Genomic DNA, 19,623 nt, shown 5'->3' with positions numbered 1-19,623 from the left:
AAATACATCATTAATTCTATAATTTTTCAGGACGATGGTTACGACTGTATTATTATTCATTGTTGAGTAAACAATAACACCAGGTGAGGCAAAATTGAGAGAGAAAAATATGCAGCTAGAATAGACTTTTTGAGAATTTTTGTGATTTGTGAAAATTAACATTTATTTTCATAGCCGGTAAAGATGAATCAGCGTGTACAGGGTGTCCCAAATTGGTATGTTTTGCAGGGTATACCGAAAACTAGACGAGATAGAATCAAATCATAAATAGCTCCTCACAGTAGCGAGATACAGGACGAATATTGAAAAATGTAATAAAATAAAAATATTATTGCATAGTTCAGTGGCGTACGAAATTTTTTTTAGGGGGTCTCACTAAAGAAATATAATACCAACAGATAACATGTTTATAGTTGACATTATGACGTTATAGGCACTTAAAAATAAAACATTCACAACAATAAAAATGCATTTTAACATTTTATTATGAGGATATTACTGTACCTTGGACCATGGAGAAAATGGACCAATGTCCAAAATGTGCTATAATGATATAACATCACTACTAAAATAGGCCAATTGCACACATTTATCAGAAAAATAGGTACATGTACATAATTTCTCAACATCAAGCTCCACACACAGGTTCCCCATGTAAATTGATATGAAATTCACAGCGGATGAAATAATCAAAAACCAAAACACATGGAGGAAAATTACTAACGTTATCCCAAAGTATAAAAGTATAACTATGAAAATTGATGAAGGGTGCCAAGGTAAAAGGGGCTAAGCCACTATCAACAAGAAAAACAAGATAACAAAAGCACTGGAAGATGATGAGTATATGGTTAGTAGATAAAGAAGATACCAACCATACAATGCATTCATAAAAGGACTTCCCACAAATGAAGACCCCAAAGAAATAAAGAGTCCATCCAAATAGCATAAAAAGTGCCAGATATAATAAAAGATAGAAGAAAGAAAAGGAAGGAAGCTCTGAGAACTTGCGAAACTTGAACTGAAAAGTTTTTATAAGTAGGTACAATAGACTTAAAAAAGAAAAAAATATGCTTTCAAAAAGGTAAGTATATATACAGACAGATACTACAAACTTCATGGATATTAAGGATCACCAATGAAGAGATACTCCAAGGCATGAGAAAACAAATGAACATTAATCACTTTTAGTCAGAGAAAATGCAGTACTTCAGCCATGTATTCAGAGGTAAAAGATACAAGCTACTTTGGTTAATAATAAGAGTGTAGAAGGTGAACAGGAAGACTCCAAAATGTATGGTTAAAGGACCTGATGAATTGGTTTGAGCACCATACACCTGAAAAATCTTTAGTACTGAAGTTTTCAAAGCTACAATTGCCGTTTGCTTCGACAATCTTCATAAGGAGACATCCTAAGAATATGAACAGAAATCTTCCTTGTACTACTATCAAAGAATATAGATGCTACTATATATGTCAAATGATAACTTTTACTGATAAATACTGATAATCCCCTCAAATCAGATAGTAAATAAAAGCAAATACTTATAAATAAACAGATTTCAAATACAAATATTATTTTTAAGATTAGGTTGTCAATATAAAGTATAGTGTGGTATAAATACATAAATACCTACTAAAAATAATTAAACCTACACATTTTATTAATTCCAAAAATAAACCAAATAGCTCCATCTGTGTAACATATGTAATTAAAACTATAATCATAATTAAAAATAGATTTGACTACACAGATGCAGTACAGGTCAAGGCTGATACATGGTTATGGGAAAAGATGATAAATGGAGAAATAAAAATAATCTTATATACCATTTTGATGAATCCAGGTGAGCTGTGCGTAGCCATTTCTTGTGTTGGGTGCATAACAAGAGGTGTCAACAAGTACAAGTGCAGGTGCGATTAAAAACAACGTGAAAACTAGCAGGTATGAGGTAATTCTTGTATTTTTTGACCCCCAGCTTACCTAACCACACTTTTCACACGAAGTCGCCGCGAATACTGAATGAAACTGTTGGTGCGGGGTTGTCGAGCTGCTCGTGGGGGAAATCTTTGACTTTGAGAGGAAATAGTTTTGCAATGGAATGATTTTCTATAAATAGTATCATTGCAAATAACTACAATACTTCGAAGAATAGTCTAATTCTAATTCATGCTAAAAATGAGCATTATCAAACGAAATATACATAGAGGAGGGTGGTATTTAGACAAAAAATACATTTTTATTTCTGACATTAGCATTTTTAATTTGTCTACAAACTGAGTTAACCAGTCATCACTATGATTCTTTACTCAATATCATCTGAAATAAATATTCCCTCATATGTGAAGAAACAAAATCTATCATTATTTTTCTAACGATCTATATCTGTTTCATTCAGTAAGTACCTACCATTGGTGGTTCACCATATAAGTCAAGAGTCAAGTGGTATTATTTTAATAACTGGTGAGGTGCACAAAATATGTTGCGTAGATGACGTGAGGTCTTAGCGTACCCCATTTTTAAAATGAGTCACCCATTTCCAAAATCAGTTAAATCCACTTGAAAAAATTTGTGGGAATAGGCCAATAACTAGTTGCGTACCTACCGTCATAGGGAACGTGATAAAGTTGTTATCAAAAAAAAAAAATTAAAAAATAAAGCTTTTTCCTAATAAAAATTGTATAAAATTAAAGAAAAAATGTAGGCACTGTAAAATATTAAAAATTTATTATAGCTGATTTTGGAACAGTAATAGGATTTAACTACTTTTGAAACTATTATGTCATAGTATTATATTGTTGTGAGGGCAAAATTTTTGCTTTAGTTAGATTGTTACAATAATGAAGCAATTTTTACTGAAAAGTTATTCGTACATTTTTTTAATAGTATTTGGTGTCTATTTTTTTAATCAATAGATTCGTCCTCAGCATTCAGTTCAAAATCATCTTCTTCGTCATCTACAGGATCGATTGGTTGTTGCAACATTTCCTCAAAAAACTTTAACTTCTGGTTGTTTTTCCAGTCTGTTCCATAATGGAGATCCAATAAACACTTTATATCTTTAATTTTCGCGTCTTTAACTGCCACACCTTCTGGTATTTCCGGAACAGCTTGATTTCCGAAAACTTTTCCTCTTTTTAAAACTGACTTGGGCTCACCCGTTTCAAAGTTGTAGTTGGCCTCTCCTTGGATCAAAGCTGTGTTTGGATTTCTTGTAGATCGTGTGAAAATGAATTTTTTATCTTTTTGAAATTGGAAATGCCACTGTCCTGGAGGTTTTACCACAGCTTCTGTGACACTTTTCCAGTTACTGACAGAGCAGTCTGCACCCAGCTTTATCACAGTACAGGTATTTTTAATGATATCAGTGTATTCGTCTGGATTGTTGATAACACTGAAATTTTGAAACTGTCGTTCTAAAATTCCAAAGACTCGGTCTGGCGGGATGAACGAATGTCCGACTACAGGAACGTATAGTACCACCTTATTCACGTTACGAGGAGCATCCTTAATAAGCCAACTGATAAGCATACCAACAACAATGGTGTTTTTATTTTGTCCCCCACAACCATCAGAAAAGAGTTTGACTGTGGTGACATTTTCAAAGTTCGAGTTCTGTAATCTATGGTACAAAGCAGATGCTATTTGATTGGATCCCTTTTGATACTGGTTTTCTGTCCAAAGATAGGAGAATGTGTTGTGGCAATTTTGTGTGGCTTTGGAGTGCCCCTCACATATAACAAAGTTATAAAGATACAACTGACGCTTATAGTACGCAGCCTGATCAGGTATTTTAGGCAACACCAAGTTTTTTTGGCAGTCATAGCTGAACACAAGCTCGTTATCATTGTTCTCTCGTAAGAACATATAAAATTTCTCAGCACGAACTTTATGGACTTTCAACTCCAATTTTAAAGCTGCTCGTTTGTCACCATCCTTTTCGGTTGCTGTCTCGCATTCAAGTCGTATACATGTAGAACACTTATCAGTGTATGGGGCATCAAACCCGATATTAAAATTGGTGGCAAACACGTTTCTGAAGAAATCATACTTGCATGTTAATTTGGGAGTTGGATGTTGCTCACTGTACATATACCACATTTTTTTAATGCTCAGTTCACTCGGAAGATATTGTCTGTGTTTGTTCTTTGCTCTACAGTAGTGTTTCTGCACTGGTACAAAAGATTTAATAAAAGTTTTGATGCTTTCTTTCTTTGTGTTAAACTTTTCAACGTGGCGGGCTCCTCCACGAGTTTCAGATGGGAGTACACCTGTCTGAAGAAATTTTTGGCAAAGTAACTGCACCTGGTTTCGACTTTCTTGGAGTATTGCAAGTAATGCCGCTCGACACACTTTAATATTTTCTGTTTTATTGTGTCTTTGCTTAGGTAAGTAGAAACTAGTGCTTACCATTCTTTTTGAGGTACGTTCTGGAATCCGGGTTCTTTTTGCAGAAAAAACCATAACATGTTGCAGAATAAATAGTGTCTTCGATTGTAGGTCCGCATCTTTGTAATATCTGCGATGGATTTTTGTTACGTCTTGCAAGGAAAGCTCTGAGCATCGATACTTGCTTTTGCTTGGATGTTTGCAGTTTGGCATTTGAGGAAATCCCTTTGGACGGTGCCTAAAAAAACAAATTTGTTACACTTTCAGTTACCTAATCGCTTTCGCTGTAGTTGACGTTATGAGAGTTTAGGAAAGATTAGCCTGAATCTAAAGGTATAAGTAAAGACGAATAATAACGGATTATAAAAGGTGTCTCGTAAATGTGCCAATAAATTTCAGGGGATAAAAGTATACCTCTAAAAAACATTAAAAATGGTTATGTTAACATACCATTCAAAATGTGTCGTTGTTGAGATACTTTTTTTGTATTGTTTGCCGATATCTCTTAAAATTTTAGTACCTACTGTAGATATGATGAAAGTTTGTTTGTTTTGTAGTACTACTTGATAAAACAAGCATTTTTTTCTAAATTGATCATTTCCAGAGGCGCAGATACAGAGTAAATTTTGGGTTTTTATCCCAATAACTTCTACGTCACTGTAAAATAATGAAGGTTGTTGGCATATTGACGAAACACTGTATAATTTTTTATTATAATAATTACAATTAACTTACCTAGATACTTTTGCAATGGTTTTTTTCCAAGTGGAAGGATTGCTTTTTCGTTTTTTAGCCAAAGAACCAGTTGCCTCTGCTATTACTTCAACATTATCAACGATTTCAGGATTTTCCGCTGGCCCCTCCATGATATTAAGAACTGTATCGTCCAGTAAAAGCACCTGTTATGGTTTATTTTAATGTTTTGCAAAAAAAATAGTGTTATGCTTTTAGGTTTGTCTCAATACTACAATACAAGCGCTTCTATTTCTCACAAAAAATGTTTAACTACCTGCTTCGGTGGTCGATTTGTAACTAACAGTGGCTGTGGCACCGAACTCATGGTCATGTGGGTTTAGTATTATATTTTAACTTGTTTTGACACCTTGACAGATTTAACTGGTTTTGAAACCGACCACCGAATACATTTAACTGCTTTTGGAACAGTCCGAACTTTTCAGCCGGTAGTTTCAACGCAATGTAACTGAGTTTGGAACAGTTTGAAGATACACACATGTAAGGAGACTAACAAAGAATTCATTGAAATCATAACGTCCATTTTTTTAAATTTTGGATTTAACTGATTATGGAACTGGGCGACACAAATAATGTTTTTCGACTTATTTTTTTATAAATTGAATAATTGTTTAGATATTGTGTATTCCCATAAAAAATATTAAATTTTAAGAGCTACACTGATTATTACATGATTATTTAACACATTCTGAATAAAACGCTTTATTTTGACAAGCATAAACTTTATTAGTACCTAACTAAAACACCTCGAATACACTGTGTCTCAGGACCAACGACCAAGTAACCGATGTAGAGCCATACGTTGCCATGTTACCAATTCCAACGGTAACTTAGACATCTTAATTTTTAATAGTATATAATGTAACATATTTGTAAATTTATATCAGTTAAAGTGTTTTCACCCATATATTTTAGTGGCTCATAGCATGTGCACTTTGTAAGTATTAACCATATTTTGCATAACCTTAGTCAACATTTTAAACCTTACGTTATTTTTAATTAAAGTGGTTAATTACTTTCAGGTTACACTGATGATGGGATTTACATTCCGAAAACGTTCTGTATTTGTGATATAGCCCGTTTGGATATTTTATATATAGATTTTACTAAAAATTTTGAAATAAAATTTTTTTTGTGATACATGGTATACAGCCAGCTACAGGAACTTAGTTTCCTGGTGGACTACGCTAAAACTTACAACTAAAATTTTACAACTGCTAATAAATCAGAGGATAAGTTTAGCAGATGAACAATAGGGTTTTTGTAGTGGAAGATCGTGTATAGATGCAATATTCGTTATAAAGCCAGTCACTGAGAAATCACTAGAGTATAATAGACCAGCATTTCTGTGTATGATTGACCTAAAGAAAGCATTTGCCAGAGTAAAACTCAAATATGTAATACATCTTCTGTATAATAGAGAAGTTCCCCTAAATATTATAAAAACTTTCGATAACATCTACCAAAACAACAAAATGGAAGTCAGAATAGATGTACCACTTACAGAACCTATAGAAATAGGTAGCGGAATAAGACAGGGAATTCATTGAGCCCCATGCTCTTCAATTCGATCATGGATGAAATCATCAAAACCGTTAACAAAGGATGAGGATAGAGAACGGGAAACAAAGAAATCAAAATACTCTGTTATGCAGACGACGCAATATTGATAGACCAAGATGAAGATAGTCTGCAAAGACTGGTCCACAGATTTAACATAAGAGCAAAAGAATTTAATATGACAATCTCATTTCATCAGTATTGAACAAGTAATGGAAATAAAATACCTAGGAATTACACTGTCTAGCTATGGAGACCTGGACAAAGAAGTGAGAGATCAAGTACAAAAAGCAAATAGACTGGCAGGATGCCTTAGTAACACTATATGGCGAAACAGACACATTGACACTGAGATGAAGTCAATAATTTATAAAGCCACTGTAAGACCAATAATGACATATGCCTCAAAGGCTACTGGAAACTGCAGAGATGAGAGTACTGAGAAGAACTACAGGAAATCCGCTACGTACGAAAAACGTACAGTGTATAAATGAATGGACACAAAATAGAAAAAAAGAATGGAATAACCACATAAGCAGAATGGAGGAGACCCGGATCGTCAAAATAGCAAGAGATAAGTCACCAATCGGCAGAAGAAGTATCGGACGATCGCGCAAATGATGGAGTGACAACCTTCCATAGAGGTATTAATCCGCCAATGAACAAGCATAATTGCTTATAAAGAGGAAGAAGAGGAAGAAAAAAAAAAGAAAATGGCAGTACATACGTACATAGCCAGTTTAACCAACTCTTCTATATCATAGAAGTTCTGAAAAGTACTGGAAAGGAAACATGAGAAACAATCACTGAATTGTCCAACTAGAATTAGGTATATATTTCGACGGTAGCCTTTTTGACCATCCTAAGATATGAAGCCTTAATTATTTGTTAAATAATCACAAAAACATCACTGGCGCCATACTTAAGAAACCTATCTTTCATAGGTCAGATAGGATGGTACCAGAACTTATCTTCAATGAAAGAATTAGCACGATCATACCATCTACGGAACAAATTATCTTCTATATATCGAATATGGTACACTGATGTGTCAAAAACTATTTCTAAATCCAGATAAGGTTTTCTTGGACAGACTTGCACAGACAGATTCAGCAATTTTTAAAGCGAGCGAGTACACTCTACAGTGCTTTGAGGCTGAAGTATTTGCACTGATAGCCTGCATCGATGAAATCAGTAGAAGAGCTATATTCTGAATTTATGGTCTACAATTATGGAAATCCAGCAAAAAAAGTATTTATAGATACTAGACACGCTCCAGAACCGAACACGAAGGAATATTAACTCTTTGGTATGTTCGAAAAAACGATTTACATTCAGACCACCAAGTCGAATTTACTCCAAATAAAATTAAGAAACTCGCCAGGAGACATGAAAAGAGGTTCTAAAAACATCCCAACATTGAAGTGCTCCTGATTCTGGACAACTAACTCCAGATTCGAATATTTAAACAGGACACATTAGGAGTTAGTGAAAAAGTCAGTCAATGTTGTGCAGTGACTGCTGTGCATTGTAGCCTCTACAAAGATCTGAGCAATTTAGGTAAAAAAAATCTATGATATCTAAGTTACAAACTTTCTTTTAAACATTTTGGGTTAGAGAAAAATAAATTAAAAAAACGTTGACTATATAGAAGCTTTCGTCTAGTCTCTAGTCTAATAACAGTCTGAAGATAATGACTCGACAACAAAGTAAGCACCTGTACTACATACGTAGGGTGAATGAACTATGGTGCAGGGTGCAGGAGAATGGATATGAAAGAAGAAGCTGCCATACATGTACTCTGTGAACGTAAATTGTTCACTGGTATTGGGTGGGTATACCTACAGCCGTAAAACAAATCTGTGCTAGGAGAAATCTTTAATAATATAATATAATAATTATTAATACTTCGCTTCCATTAATATTTCTATAAGTAATAGCTTAACAGCAACTTTATATAATATATATACCTATATATTATCTTTTTACTTTGGATTTTTTAAACTTCTTTTATTTCCTAATCTTAGCTTCAACTAACTGGGAACCTAACGTCAAAAACTAAATTATACGTCTAGTTCAAGGAGTTTGTTTGTTTGTTCAATACATATTTAAATATATTTAAATATAACCTTGGATTTTGCTTTTTCAACCTTTACCCTTTTAACATAAATCTGCAATTCCTGAAAAGATTTAACAACAGAAAAATTCGGCAACGTCGCTATTCACATGCGTTCACTGATATCCTGTAGCGCCTGACGGAACTCTTCAATTATTTTGATTACATCCCGGTCACCGACATACGTTTCACCGGTTATACAAATCGACTTGCTAGAAGAAATAAATAAAAAGATCTAACAGCAAGTCGTAGATTGAATAAAACTTTCTGGCGTCTTCATTAAAATTTTACCGACAGGTATTTGCTATAAATACCTTATGAGTAACTCTTACCTAATTATCTATGTAAATATAAACGGTGGTGGTTGTTCGTTTTTATTTTTTGACGGTTTGTTGAAGGATATTGGACCACAATTGATAATCATTGATAAAAGTGTAGGTATGCCATTTGATACACGCCCTCTTACATATCTCTGATACACGCATACACAGATACAAAGGATCTCTTCTTCTTCGTCAACAATTTTCCATCCACTCCTGAATGTAGGTCTCTTCTAATTGATTCAATCTTCCTCTATCTTGCGCCAATCTTGTCCACTATTTGCCTCACACTGCTCGTATCTCATCTACCCATCTCTTTTGAGGTTTTCGCATGCTTTTGGCATCCTCCTTGGTCTTTCTTTTAGGATTCTCCAAGTCTTGAACCCATTCTTTTGATCCCATAGGTACAAAAGTAAAGAGGCAACAAGAGTTCGGCGTATTTTCCCATGTAAAATCCCATAAGAAATCGCTAAGGTTCATTCTGCTCGTTTTTGACGCTTTTTATGGTGGATGCGCCACGGCTTATCGGACCGTAACGTGTGAGAGGAAAATCGTCGAGAGGTAATCGTCGGAAAGGGGAGGGGGTAACGAATACGTTAACACAAAAAACAAAGATGGCGGCATTGCCAAAAGGACACTAATCTTGTAACGTCTAAACAGCTCAACGTACAACAACGTGCAAGGTATCGATGGAAAGGGGAGGTCGTAACGAATATTTTAAGACAAAAAACAAACGTAAAGAAATTGCCAAGACGGCACAATATCGTATCTCCGTTATTATTAGTCAAATTACTACGTGTAACACGTTAAATGAAAGAGAAAGAGATATCATATATGTTATCACAAAAAACAAAGAGGGCAGCATTGTCAAAACGGCACTATATCGGATCTTCGGTGCTATTGATCGGATTTTAGCATAATAGACGTTGAAGGAAAGGAGAGGAGTCACTGAGGCTAACAAAGAAACAAAAAACATGACAACATCGCCAAAACTTCGCTATATCATTATATTTGTTGCTATTGGACCTATTTTGACGTTTGATTGAATTTCGTCTATTACAGTTCATCATCTCGTCATACAAATCGCCACCTGTCGGCTACATCCTTAAACTGTGCCCAAACCATCTAGCATCTCTCATCGTAAAGAGACACTCCTTCAGCCTATCGCTTCTTCTCTCTCTCTCTCTCTCTCTCTCTCTCTCTCAAAACAATGTATGAAAGGCGTGGAGACGCTGAAATCGATAGAACGTTCAACCACGGCTGAACGTCTATTATGCTAAAATCCGATCAATAGCATCGAAGATCCGATATAGTGCCGTTTTGACAATAATGCCATCTTTGTTTTTTGTGATAACATATTCGATATCTCCTCCTCTTTCCAACGAGCCTTCATTCGCAAAGATCGGACCAATCGAAACAGAGATACGGTATAGTGCTAATTTGGCAATGTCTTTGTCTTAATTTTTGTGTTAACTTATTCGATATCCCTCCTCTTTCATTTAACGTGTTACACGTAGTAATCTGACTAATAACAACAGAGATACGATATTGTGCCGTTTTGGCAATGTCTTTGTGTTTGTTTTTTCTCTTAACATATTCGTTACCGCCTCCCCTTTCCATCGATACCTTGCACGTTGTTGTACGTTGAGCTGTTTAGACGTTACAAGATTAGTGTCCTTTTGGCAATGCCGCCATCTTTGTTTTTTGTGTTAACGTATTTGTTACCTCCTCCCCTTTCCGACGATACCCTACACGTCACGCGATACGATAAGCCGTCGCGCCTCCACCACAAAAAGCGTCAAAAACGAGCAGAATGAACCTTAGCGATTTCTTATGGGATTTTACATGGGAAAATACGTCGAACTCTTGTTGCCCCTTTATTTACAAACTTGTGATATGCAATGCATCTGTTATACACCTGTAATAGATATGTTGTACTCAATATCCGAATTCGGCCATTGACCGAAATTTATAAAATATCCATAACGCGTTGTGAATTTCGTTTATTTCTCACATTGCGTTCCGGGTATTTTTGATGTGCACAGAACGCGTTGTGGATATAATGCGAAGACCCGCAATGCAAAACTTCGATGACCGTCGTACACACGACGATTTTTCGCGTTATAAGTAATACAAATACCCACAACGGGAAACTTCTAATTTTATTTAAAAAATGTAAATAAAAATACGTTAATAAAATGATGGCTATAAAAGATGTAAAATGATGTATATAAAAATTCAAATACCAACATAACGAAATTTCTAATTTTATTTAAAAAATTCAGATAAAAATAAGTTTTAAACACAATCATTTTGTAACCAAATTTCTTAATTTTCCTATAAAAAATGTTTAAAGACTTTTTGACAGAACTTGCCAGAGAGAGAGAGAGAGAGAGTTACCCAAAGACTGTGCCTAACGCAAATTAAAAAAAAAAGCCGGAAATATGTACCTACCTTTTTCTTTTTTGTGTTAACAAAACACTTTTGTGTTGGGCTGTATGTAGGTACAATATCAAATAATTGCTCACGATGAACAAAAAAATTGATTTCCTCTTCGTTAGTGTGTCTTTTGGCTATCAGATGTTCATTTTCTCCAATGTTTAATAATTCATATCGATTGAGTCTTCGATAATGTTTAGATAGTAGTCCTTTGCCGAATCTTCGCAATTCTTGTGCTTCTTTAACCTCATAAATTAGTTTTTTTTTACATCTCTTTCGATCTCTCAGCGTATTTCCTGTAATTCTTCTCAGTACTCTCATCTCTGCCGTTTCCAGTAACTTTTGCGTTGTGGCTGTGTTGGATCTTATTTCTGAGGCATATACCACTATTGATCTTACACTGACTTTATAAATTCTTGACTTCATCTTAAGTGTTAATGTGTCTGTTTCGCCATATAGTATTATTAAGGCATCCTGCCAGTCTGTTTGCTTTTGTACTAGATCTCTCACTTCGTTGTCCAGGTCTCCATAGCTGAACAATACTTCCCAGGTATTTTATTTTATTTGTTTCCATTACTCGTTCAATACTGATGCCATCCATTTATATTTTACATCTGGTTGGTTCTTTGCCGACTACTATTGTTTTAGTTTTTTAAGATGAGTTTGTCATATCAAATTCTTTTGCTCTTATGTTAAATCTGTGAACCAGTCTTTGCAGATTATCTTCATCTTGGGCTATCAATATTGCGCCATCTGCGTAACAGAGTATTTTTATTTCTTTGTTTTCCATTCTGTATCCTCTTCCTTTGTTAACGCTTTTGATAACATCCATGATTAAATTAATAAGAATGGGGCTCAATCAATCCTCTTGCCTTATTCCGCTGCCTATTTCTATAGGTTCTGTAGTTATCCTTCTATTCTGACTTCCATTTTGTTGTTTTGGTAGATGTTTTCGATAGTTTATAATATTTAGGGGAACTTCTCTATTATACAGAAGATGGAGTACATCTTTGAGTCTTACTCTGTCAAACGCTTTCTTTAGGTCAATCATACACAGAAATGCTGGTCTATTATACTCTAGTGATTTCTCAGTAACTGGCTTTATAACGAATATTGCACCTGTACACATCTTCCACTACGAAAATCCTGTTGTTCATCTGCTAAACTTATCCTCTGATTTATTAGCCCTTGTAAAATTTTAGAAATAGAATTAGTTCGCTCGTTCTCCATTCTTATGGTATTTTATAATTTTATCAATTAATGTTGTTAATTGTTCTGTCATTGCTGCTCCAAAAGATTTCAGTAATTCGTTTGATATCCCGTCTTTACCTGCTGCTTTTCTATTCTTCAGCTTTTCGAGTATTTTCCTAACTTCCTGTATATTTATATCAAGTTCTTCATTTGTGGTTCTAGCGTTGTTTGTTCTTCCTCTACATATAGCGTTTTTAGGTGGTCAATCCACGTATCCTTTTCTGTGTTTTGGTTCTATTAGTTCCTTTACCTCCGTTCTTTGACCTCTTATGAAACGCCATATTTCCTTTTGCAGACCGTAAAAATCATGTTCCATTTCTTTCGAAAAGCGTTTCCAGTGATCATTTTTTATTTTTCTTACAAGTGCATGTGTTTCGTTTATGCATATGTAGAGGGGGATATCTATCATTCCGAGTAATCGCTAAGATTGCAGTAGAGTATGATCCCATTTCATCTCTGATTCTTATGCAAGCAAATCTTAACAGTTTTTTTAAATTCTGTTAGTGTCTTTTGTAGAGTTTTCAACGAGGAAGATAAAATAAAAAACCTCCATTCTCTTGAACATATATATTATTATTAAAAGCTTAGATCCAAAAATACATATTATAAAAGATAGAAATTATACATACTAGTCAACATCAATATCAAATATTACAAAAAATCAGAACAGTTCTTCAAATTATAAAGATACATTTACATAGTTCGAATTCTGAAATTCAAGAATCGAGTTTCGACAGTTTTATGATAGTACACATCTTTCAATTTCAAAGTACAAGCATGGGATATACCGTAATACAATGTGAGACAGTAAAACGCTGTAAAATACAAAAAAAAATCAATGTCTTTATATCAACTTTCACAAAATATAATTTTAAAGAGTAAACTTAAACCTAAGAAACAGAAAACACCATACAATTTAGGTGACAAATAGTAACAACATATTTTTTAAGATCTAACAGCATCATTAAATCACAGATGTGTAAATGCTGTATGACAAATTTATGAAACATATCACATAACGAAACAAAAAAGTGCTACCAAATCAAATATAATATACGTTTTTATAGCTTTTCAGACATATTAAAAATTGATTTAATGATATAAAACGCATTTAAAAACTAACAGTAAAGAATTCAGACGGCTTTTGCAACAAGTTTGGCAACGAAGGGACACGCCCCTTTAAAGATGAAGGCTTTGATATAACCTATTGTATGTAATTCGTCACGTTTATTTCAAAATAATATTGACGTGCAGTGTGTAATTAATGTATATGTCTTGTATCACGTCGTACACATACATCAAAACTGTTTAATTTTATTATTATTACAAAAAACAAGACACTTTGATTTGAGCATTGAATGAGATTCAAGCCACCGCGTATATATGGGTCGTTTGGCCAATAGACTATAACTACATTTAATAAATTTCTTTTTAGTTATACTATAAATAAAACAATGATTCAATAAAGTAGAAACTGTTGTAAATGTGTGAAAATAAATAATTTAGTAGCAAATTTCGCACGAGAAAATGTATCTTTGTAAAGATGGTGGCTTTCACCCAGCCTGCTTTTTGCCACTCATCGCGTTTTCTGCAAATTAATATAGACTTGCAGCATGGAATTAATAGCGACATATATGTACTGTAGCGTCAATATATTGCATCATATGTACACACATATCAACAATGTTTAAATTTTATTATTATTATGAAAACAAGCAATCTTGAGGAGCATTCTATGAGATTCAAACCACCGCGTGTGATATTTATTATATATAGTTTGAGCAATAAACTACAAAGACATTTCATAAATGTCATTTCAGCCATTCCATAAACAAAAAATTGATTCAATAAGGTAGAAACTTACAAAAGTGTGGCAATAAATAATTCAGACTCTTTTGCAGCAAGTTCGGCATGAGAAAATTTTCTACATCCATAGCAATGTTCGTCCATTCAAAATGGACATTTCTTTCACCACAGCATACAAGTATATCAACAATGTTGAGCTGTCATTTCAGAAATAAGTGACCTTGAGCATTTGAAGTTCGAACCACCGCTTTGTGTATCAAATCATCGAGTTAGAATCTATGGAGAGGGCATCACGTGACTAAAAACGACCTCACTTCGGTCATATTGTTAAGATTGCTTTGACCCTTTTGACAGATCGTATATGTTTGTTTTTTTCGAATATTTTTAGTTTTATAATACTTTTAAAGAAACTGTAATAATATATTGTGATGGTACATAATAATGGTTTCTTGTTCTCAACGTAGTTGCAATAGCAGAAGCAATGTTAATAAAAAAATCTTCAGGAATAGTCAGGTCAGTATACAAATATGTAAACAAAGTAATGGCCCGTACTTGAGAGAATAAATTAATAGTATTTGACTGTATTCATTTATCTTTATGTATAATATATCGTGTTTTTAGTGTTTACCGAGGGATAAATAAATCATAGTTTATTAAAAATGTATTGCACTTTTTTAGATTATGATTAAATCTTCTGAATAACTAGTCACATTTTTATAGTAGTTTTAATATTATTGAGTCCGGCCATGATCCCACCGCCATATTGGTATCATCGTTAGCCACGCCTACCTACGCCGTTTTTAATACACACGTTAATATGCTCATAGATTCTCCATAGATTCTAACTCGATGGTATCAAATACAGGTTTGATGTATGGCTTACATGAAGCTATTAATCATTAATTTTTTTTGGTGTATGTCAATACGAGGGTGGTTTGACATTACTCAAGCCTTCGACAAATGGCTTTAAATGACCACGAATTGCCTTGGTGTTCACATCTCCCACCTGATGCACGGCGTCTATATGTTTGATGGTAAAGTCAAGATGCCTCAGACGTAACATCACTCCAGAAATTATCAACAAAGTCCATGATGTGATCATAACTGATTAAAGAATCAAAATTAATGAGATAGCAGAGGCTCTAAACATGTCAACCGGGCATAAGCATCATAAACGAACATTTGGATATGAAAAAACTATTCGAAGAATTTTTTGACAATCCTAAATCGCAATGTGAAGCAAAATTTTGTGATTTTTTATTAAACATGTTCACTTCTACACCAAATGATAGCCCAAAAAAATGATTGGGGTTCTTTTTGAGACGCGAAAGATATTATTGAGCTTGATTACTTGAAATATTGTACATTTATAACCACAACAGTAACAGCAATACTATTTGGTAAAGCAAATATGAAGCTGAAGAATGTATTTTTTATGGAAGAAGCACTAAAAAAACTAAGGTACATTGTGCTAATTTTTGTCTCTTTTATTGGCGGAGGCGCCAACCAAACACCATAACCTAACGATCGTTCGGATCGTGATGTATGAGATCTCATTGAAAAAGGAGGAAAGCAAAGATGCAAATAGGGCATTGTTTAGTATCTCCATTGCTATTGGCCCGATCGTAATGTGCAACATGTCACGTGATGGGATTTAACGAATATAATGCAATGGAACAAAAATGGCAGCATGCCAATGGACACTTCATTATATTTTCCGTATTAATGATCTTATCGCGACGCTTGAGATGTCACATGACACTAGAGATATATTTTAACACAAATATAATTTATTGATTTGAAAAATGCCTTTAACTTAGCCAAAACTTCCAGAATTTGATAGATTAATTACTGCCACACTACAGCTTTTTAATTAAAAAACAAGATACACTCAACTAGTAAAAGCCATTAAATGGCTTTTGGAATGCTGATACTAGAGCTCTAAATGATATCCTTTTACCGAACGATTTGGTAGCACTTTTAACAATTTTTTTTACAGAAGCGACGTAATCAGTTGAGGTAGAATCATTTACATTGCAATATGTAGTAAATAAGAAACGAAAAGTAGATAGTACCCCAAAAAAATTATTATAATTACACACTGGAACCTCAATTTGACTTTGGTTCTTTAATAGTGCAATAGGTGAGTCTTTTTGTATATACTTTCTCTAATTTCACTAATGCTAGATTTGATTCACGTCAAAAATCTTCAAGGATGTTTTTTTATTATTAACCATTTATCTGTCAAAAAAAAAGACGGTACTAAGAATACTAAAACTACATTTTTTGAAAAGAATTATATTTTTAATTGTTGGCATTTGTAATCACGTATTATATGTACTTACGTGAGATAATACGCTATATCTAAAGAAGCCCTGTCCAGAAAGACCACTCACAAATAATGATATCTATTTTTTGAACATAAAAATATGAAAACTAACTTACAAAAGAATTATACTATTTAGCCAATCTGAGGAAGCGAAGAAAATACGTATAAGAGTAGAAAAGGCAAGAGGATCGTTCACTAGCATAAAGCAAATTTTCACCTCTAAAAGCCTCACCCTACCTCTCAAAATTCGACTTCTGAAATGTTATGTATTCCCGGTTTTGTTATATGGAATGGAGGCGTGGACAATGACCGCAACATTGATGAAAAAAGTAGAGGCCTTCGAAATGTGGGCTTACCGACGTATATTACATATATCCTGGACTGAGCACGTGACCAACGAAGAGGTACTACGCCGGATAGGTAAAGAGAGAGAGGTAGGAATAAGTATAAAGAAAAGAAAGTTGGAATACTTGGGTCACGTTATGAGACATAATAAATATAGAGTACTACAACTGATCGTTCAAGGGAAAATAGACAGCAGAAGGGGTCCAGGGAGGAGAAGACACTCGTGGCTCCAAAACTTGCGGCAATGGTTCGGATTGTCATCTGCTAAACTATTCAGATCTGCCGTAAACACAGTCAGAGTAGCCATGTTGATTGCCAACGTTCGGAACGGACAGGGCACATGAAGAAGCCAATCTGACTATTAATTCACTTAATTTAAGGGTTTCTGGTGATTTTTTTTATGCAAAAGACGAAATTTGCAAAATTGGTTTGGTAGAGTAACATCATATTTCATCAAGGCACCTCAAATATACCGATAACCCCTTTTAGAAAATAAAATGTATACAAAAAGAAGGTTTGTTTAACAATTGTCAAATCTGATAACAAATCTGCTCAATCTGATTACCAATCCGTTAAATTTGGGGGGTTTCTAGTGAATTTTTTGTAAGCAAAGCGAAATTTAATTGCAATTTTTCAATTTAAATTTGAATTATTTAAATTTAAATTAAAAAGTCCATTAGATCATATTTCATACCTGAATGAACGAACCAAAAATTGCTGTTGCTTGTTTAATATATTCTAGACATAATATTTTTAAACAACTAAAATTGATTGCGATCCAAAGATTTCGCGCGTTAAAAACATTTAAAGGATTAACTAGACAAATAATAAAAAACAATTAGTCAATATAGTGAATGATATGAACACAGGGGGAGCAGAGTGGCGTTTAACATTTCAAAAACAAACTTGATGATAATCGGCGGTCCGTTCCATATGCAACAACAGTTATACATAAAGAACAACTCACAAACGATGTTGAGAAATTTAAATATCTCGGAGCAAACTTAAATTGTAAATAGGATTGGGACGAAGTGGGCCGCAATTAGCAAACCTTTTATACACTGGTCCCTCGAGCCGGATGCTACTGTTCTTCCTGGAACATGACATATATCATAGGGTATTTCAGAATACTGTAGTTATTTCAAGATGAAATGCTACATGGACGAGTGCTTGAACCGGTCTTTTACCGGTTGTTGAGTAGCAAACTCCAATCATAGTTACAACCTTTACTAATGCGTCTTCGTTATTTCTGATGAATAACCAAATATTAACTCATCCATAAATCTACAGATAGCCCATAAACAAATTGTCAAGTGGACCAAATGTAAATAAAATCGAAATAATCCTGATTAGAACAAGAATTTTTTTTTTTTCAATAAACACCCATAATAAAAAATTCCAAATTACAATCCTGGCATACTTATTCATCAAGAGTGTCCTTAAGATCCTCTTCACAAGTTATGAAAACCTCGTTTGGGCTCTTTGCCTCTACAAAGTGTGACTTCTTCTGTGAGTGGGGATGGATTCAGTAAATGTTCTGTTGTACTTCGTGTTGTTGTGTTGTGTTGTTCTTTCTATGCAAATATTTACCCTACAGTATAGTTGAGCTATAAAATTACTGACAATAAAATCTATAAAAACAGTTGGTTAGTTAAAATTTGGCCATTATTTTGTACTTTTTTTTTAATACTGTTCTTTCTCTATGACACGTAAATATCACCAACCGATTTTTTAACTATGACGATCATGAGGTGGGGTACTATCTACTTGAGCCGTTCCTTGAAATATTTCTAAAACAATATTAGTACAGATATTTGAAATTCCGGGCAGAGTTTGGTGTAAATGTTTAAGAATAAGTTATCCTAAGTTGTATAAGTTATTTGGAAATGTGTCTGTATATACAAAAAGTTATTTTGAGTTCATTTGTGACACATAGTTTGTTTAATGACCATTGTCTCTTTCGTAAACTTTGAATAAAAAGCTGATTGAAAGCGTATTAAACTTTTAAACTGAATACCATAGTTAAGAACTGCTCGTAGTGGATTGTTATGTAGCCATCTTGATCAGTATCGTACTGGCGGAAGGAAGATGTGAGTGTCTAAAAAAAATAAATCATGTTAAGTAAGTACACCTGAAAAATATCATAACCTATAACCGGGACATATTTAGAGACTATAAATTTAAAAACAAAACTTACAAAGAAGTGTCACAGTTCTTGTGTAAGTAGTATATTATCTTAAAAATGACAACATCAGAAAGGATTACGAAATTTTTCAAAAATTTTTGTATAATGGTAGACTATCATGTGATACTTTTT

At 33.9% G+C, this 19,623-nt stretch overlaps 2 protein-coding genes and 1 long non-coding RNA gene across 7 annotated transcripts in view; 1 reads left to right on the top strand and 2 right to left on the bottom strand.

Moving 5' to 3' along the window:
• The window catches only part of LOC140444608 (anoctamin-2-like), a 74,231-nt gene extending 72,221 nt beyond the window's left edge, over nucleotides 1-2,010 (bottom strand). For 2 of the 5 annotated variants that reach the window (XM_072536371.1, XM_072536382.1), the window contains exon 1: nucleotides 1,828-2,003. The gene's annotated coding sequence lies outside the window, so the exon portion shown is untranslated. Of the gene's footprint in view, nucleotides 1-1,827 lie in introns of all 5 variants that reach the window. The other 3 variants (XM_072536375.1, XM_072536378.1, XM_072536388.1) reach the window with 3 other exon arrangements.
• Nucleotides 1,806-19,623, top strand: part of LOC140444645 (uncharacterized) — an 18,948-nt gene continuing 1,130 nt past the window's right edge. Inside the window, exon 1 of the long non-coding RNA XR_011951321.1 lies at nucleotides 1,806-1,942. This is a non-coding gene — a long non-coding RNA (uncharacterized lncRNA). The remainder of the gene's footprint in view (nucleotides 1,943-19,623) is intronic.
• The window catches only part of Alg-2 (Apoptosis-linked gene-2), an 18,510-nt gene continuing 12,265 nt past the window's right edge, over nucleotides 13,379-19,623 (bottom strand). Inside the window, exon 5 of the mRNA XM_072536405.1 lies at nucleotides 13,379-19,404. Within this exon, the coding sequence (XP_072392506.1) occupies nucleotides 19,303-19,404 (102 nt within the window). The 3' untranslated portion in view covers nucleotides 13,379-19,302. The remainder of the gene's footprint in view (nucleotides 19,405-19,623) is intronic.

Source organism: Diabrotica undecimpunctata, chromosome 1 (genome assembly GCF_040954645.1).
Source record: "Diabrotica undecimpunctata isolate CICGRU chromosome 1, icDiaUnde3, whole genome shotgun sequence".
Classification (NCBI taxonomy): Eukaryota; Metazoa; Arthropoda; class Insecta; order Coleoptera; family Chrysomelidae; genus Diabrotica; species Diabrotica undecimpunctata.
This window is presented reverse-complemented; position numbering and strand designations above follow the sequence as displayed.